The sequence below is a fragment of the Monoraphidium neglectum genome (assembly GCF_000611645.1).
Source record: "Monoraphidium neglectum strain SAG 48.87 unplaced genomic scaffold scaffold03584, whole genome shotgun sequence".
Classification (NCBI taxonomy): Eukaryota; Viridiplantae; Chlorophyta; class Chlorophyceae; order Sphaeropleales; family Selenastraceae; genus Monoraphidium; species Monoraphidium neglectum.
Window position 1 is genome coordinate 2,396 of NW_014010045.1, and position 4,433 is coordinate 6,828.

Below are 4,433 nucleotides of genomic sequence, written 5' to 3' on the forward strand. Positions count from 1 at the left end.
GAGAGAGAGAGAGAGAGAGAGAGAGAGAGAGAGAGAGAGAGAGAGAGAAACAGAGGGAAACAGAGAAACACAGAGAGAGGGAGAGAGAGAGAGAGAGAGAGAGAGAGAGAGAGAGAGCGTGTATTTGTTGGGTTTCTGGGGTTTGACACGGGCGGTGCCAAAGCCTGTGTCCTTTGGGCTGGTGTCATCGCAGCCGTTCCTGCCGGCTATTTCCCGCCAGCCGTGCAGGCTTGCTGCCTTGGTGCGGGGCAGCCGCGTGGCGACGCCCCGCACGCCACACTCGCTCTGCATCCCCGACTCGCAATCACCCGCTGCCGACCCCTCCTCTCAACCGCTCCGCTCCCCTGGCCCCCCAATCATCCCCCAAAGGACCTGGCGAGCGGCTACATGAGCGGGAAGCTGCTGCTGAAGCTGGAGGTGGTGGGCCTCATGCTGCAGCACCACACCTCCAGCGCGTTCCACTTCTTGGATCACCCGGTCAACGGACGCAACAGGTGCGCGCGTGCTCGTGCACAAAAACCTTTCAACAGGCCAGAGACTGCAAGCCGCGCGTGTGCACATCCCTGCTGCGCATATGTGTGGGGGGTGGGTGGGTGGGTAGGCGTGTGTCATGGGTGTTTGGGTGTGTTGCAACGGTGATGGCAGAGGAGACACGGCTGAGCCCAGGATTGCGTGATTGAGCAGTGAGAAGCGCACAGTAGTGTACATGTGCGTGTTCACATATCCCCCCCCCACACACACACATACCCACAAAAGAACCTTCTCTCACGCTTATTGAGACAACACATACACACACACATGCGCGGACACACACACACACACACACACGCCAACGCACGCACAGACGCATACACCCTCTCTTCCTCACTCCCTCTCCTCTCTAAGAATCCTCCCTCCCCTCCCCCCCCCCCCCAAAAAAGGACCGTCTTCTACTCCACCCTGGCGCGGCTGCTGTTCATGGAGGACACCCCCCACCGCTTCAAGACCTTTGTGGAGCCGCTCACGCAGGTCCTCAACGGAATAGCAGCGGCGGCGGCAGCAAACCCGCAGGTGAGGCGCCGTTGTGCCTCTCACGCTTGCTCCCATCGCCCGGCACCCCGCCCTGGGCGGCGGGCAACCCATGTGTCAAATCTAACTTGTTGTTGTCAGCTTGTTATTTGGGCTCCTTGGGTCTTGATGTTACCAGGGGGCTGTGGTGGAGCGTGCTCTGCCCTTGGGCGCGCCCCGCACGTCTGCGGGTACGGCATCGTCCCCCGCATCAGCCGCACCGCCGGATCCGATCAACACGTCGCCGCCGCCCTCCGACTGCGCAACCGCCCCGCGCGCGCTCCTGCCTTTCCTCGGCGCAGACGTTGCAGCAGCAGGTGCCCCAGCAGCTGGTGGTGGGCGTGTTCAGGGACCTGCGGGGCATCGCCGCAGCGACCTCGACACGCCGCACGTATGGCCTGCTCTTCGACTGGCTCTACCCGCAGCACATGCCGGCCATACTCAAGTGCGCGGGGGAGGGTAGAGGGCCAAAAGCGAGGGGCAGCGGGCCGTGCTTGAGGCCGCGACACGCGCCGGCCAAGCGTCACCCGAGGTGCAAGCCACGCGCCACGATGCGCAAATCGAAGCGGTGTCGGCGCGCTGTCCATGCCGTAAAGGCCGCTCCACCCGCGCCCGGCGCGCCCGCCGCACCTTGCAGGTGCCTTGACGCGTGGGCGGGCTGCCCCGAGGTTACGGCGCCGCTGCTCAAGTTTGTGGCGGAGTTCTGCTTCAACAAGAGCCAGCGGCTCACCTTCGACAGCAGCTCGCCAAACGGCATCCTGCTCTTCCGCGAGGTGGGCGCGGGAGACACAAGGAACGAGGGCCCGCAGCGTCCTGGGCCGCGCCCTGCTCCCCCCGTGATCAGCATCCTTCCAACTGCGACGCCTCTCTTGCCCTCACATCCCCCTGCACGCGCACCTGCTGACGTGGCCGTCGCGCCTCGCCGCACACCCGCCGCCTCGAGCCTCCCGCGGAGCCCCCGCCCTGGGCACACCCAGCCCGCCGTGTGGCCGTGCCACCCCTGCCCTTCCCCCGACGCCCCACTCCCGCGCTCCGCTGTCTTCTGTGGCTGCAAATCCTGGGTCCCCCTCAGGTGTCAAAGGTCATCGTTACCTACGGCAGCCACGTGCTGAGCCCACAGCAGCAACAGCAGCAGCAGCAGCAGCAGGCCGCATCCGGCAACCAGGCCTACCCCCTGCGGTACAAGGGAATCTGGATCTGCCTGCAGGCGCGCAGGACGGGGGCAGGGAGGGGAGCGTATGGGGTTGCAGGGTTGCATCGGACTTTTGGCTCGCCGCGGGGGGCACGCTCAGTCGCACGCCGCCTGCCGCTTGCTGAGGCGGCGCTGTCGGCGGCCCTTGCGCTCGGGAGCCGCTCGTGTGCAAGCCAGCCGACGGCGATCGGCCCCGGTCTATCGCCGCAGCGAGTCAGAGAGTCAGCCACGCCGCAAGCCGCAGTCACACCTCCCTCCCAAACGGGCTGCGGCCCCCCCATCCCATTCGCGACCCCACACCCTCGCGCCGCCCTGTTACCTGCACCTCAACCCCCCCGCCGCGACCCCCGCCAGGCCCTGTCCCGCGCCATGAGCGGCAACTACGTCAATTTTGGCGTGTTTGAGCTGTACGGGGACACGGCACTGAGGGACGCCCTGGACGTGGCTCTGCGCATGGTGGTGTCCATACCGCAGGCTGACATCATGGGGTTCAAGTGAGGGGGGGGGCAGGGGGGCAGGAGGCAGGGATTGAGGCAGGGGTTTCGTACGGATTGTGACGGGGGGTTTGGGTTGCGGCGGTTTGGTTTAGGATTGAGGGGGGCCACAAACCCGCGACCTTTGGCTGATTTGGGCCGTGGGAGGGGGCAAGGGCTCACACAGGATGGGGGGGGCGGCCGGTTGTAGGCCGACAGTCGGCAGGGGTGCAAGGGCATGGCCGCCGTTGAGGGGATGTGGCCTGGTGTTTTGGGGTCGCCGGCCCTGCCGACACACAGCCACACGCATCCGCACACACGCGGGCACACATGCAAGCGCGCCCAATACCACGCTGCACCCCACCCATCGTATACCACCCCCCAGGAAGGTGTCCAAGGCGTACTTTGCGCTGCTGGAGGTGCTGTGCCACAGCCACACCGCCACCATCGCCAACACGGACGCGGCCACATTCAACTACATCCTCACCAGCCTGGAGCAGGTGGGCCGCAGGGGGCGCGCACCCGCGCGCGCGCGCGACGGAAATCGGAGGGGCCCGCCTGGCGTTGGTGCAAGCGCAGGGGAGGGGCGCGGCGCTGGGCGCGGCACTGCAGGTCGGCGGATCGTCGCGGCGACGGCTGCAAAGACGCACGGCCGCGGCCGCGATTGGTGGTCCCACGCCCCTCATTCTGCGGGCTCACGCGCACCCGCTCCTCCAATCTCACTTATCACCCACCTCACACACACACTCACACACACACACACACACACACACACACACACACACACACACACACGCACGCACCTACGCATGCACACACTCACAAACACACACTCACACACACATACACACATCCACACACACATACATACACACACTCATACACACACACACACATACACACACACACACACTTGCACTCATTCCCTCACGCCAGGGCCTGAAGAGTGTGGACGTGATCGTGTCCAGCGCCTGCGCCAGCGCGGTGGACAACCTGGCGGCCTTCTACTTCAGAAACGTGGTGCAGGGGCCAGAGTCCGGCAAGGCGGCGCCCGGGGCAGAGGTGCGGCGCGGCGCGGCGCGGCGCGGCTTGGCGCGGCGCGCGGGTGCACGTTTGGAGGCCGGGCACTGGGCAGGGCGGGGAATGTTTGATAACGGAGCAGCTGGGGCCACTTAGTGGAGGACGTGAACCCCCGATGTCTGTTCTCCGGCGCTGCCGCAGCGACGATGCAAATTCCTTCTGTGCCTTGCGCCTGCTGGCCCCCCTCCTCTCCCTTCAGCCATTAACCTCACACGTCTATCTTAATCCTCCCCCCTTCCCCCGCATACAATCACATGCACACATGTACACACACGCACACGCACACTCACACACGCGCGCGCGCGCACGATACCCACGCCGCGCCAGGCCATCGAGGCTCACCTGCGGCAGCAGCCCCACCTGCTGCCAGAGGTGCTTCGGGCGCTGTTTGAGATCATCCTTTTTGAGGAGTGCAGCAACCAGTGGAGCCTCAGCAGGCCCATGCTGAGCCTCATCCTCGTCAACGAGGCCGTCTTCCCGGACTTGCAGCGGCAGGTGCGCGCGTGTGTGCGCGTGTGTGTATGTGTGTGCGTGTGCGCACGTGTGTGTGTGTGTGTGTGTGTGTGTGTATGTGTGTGTGTGTGCGTGCAGGGGCGAGGTGTGTAGGTAATCTTGCTTGTATGTGGGTGTGAGTGCGTGCG

The 4,433-nt window shown here is 65.1% G+C and overlaps 1 protein-coding gene across 1 annotated transcript in view; it reads left to right on the top strand.

Moving 5' to 3' along the window:
* Positions 1-4,398, top strand: part of MNEG_13034 (Exportin-7-B) — a gene marked incomplete at both ends in the record, with an annotated part of 6,567 nt that extends 2,169 nt beyond the window's left edge. Inside the window, 10 exons of the mRNA XM_014038494.1 lie at positions 370-494; positions 921-1,050; positions 1,350-1,492; positions 1,685-1,820; positions 2,120-2,452; positions 2,594-2,733; positions 3,098-3,212; positions 3,649-3,774; positions 4,120-4,287; positions 4,384-4,398. Of these exons, the coding sequence (XP_013893948.1) occupies positions 370-494; positions 921-1,050; positions 1,350-1,492; positions 1,685-1,820; positions 2,120-2,452; positions 2,594-2,733; positions 3,098-3,212; positions 3,649-3,774; positions 4,120-4,287; positions 4,384-4,398 (1,431 nt within the window). The remainder of the gene's footprint in view (positions 1-369; positions 495-920; positions 1,051-1,349; positions 1,493-1,684; positions 1,821-2,119; positions 2,453-2,593; positions 2,734-3,097; positions 3,213-3,648; positions 3,775-4,119; positions 4,288-4,383) is intronic.
* Between the last annotated feature and the right edge of the window lie 35 nt (positions 4,399-4,433).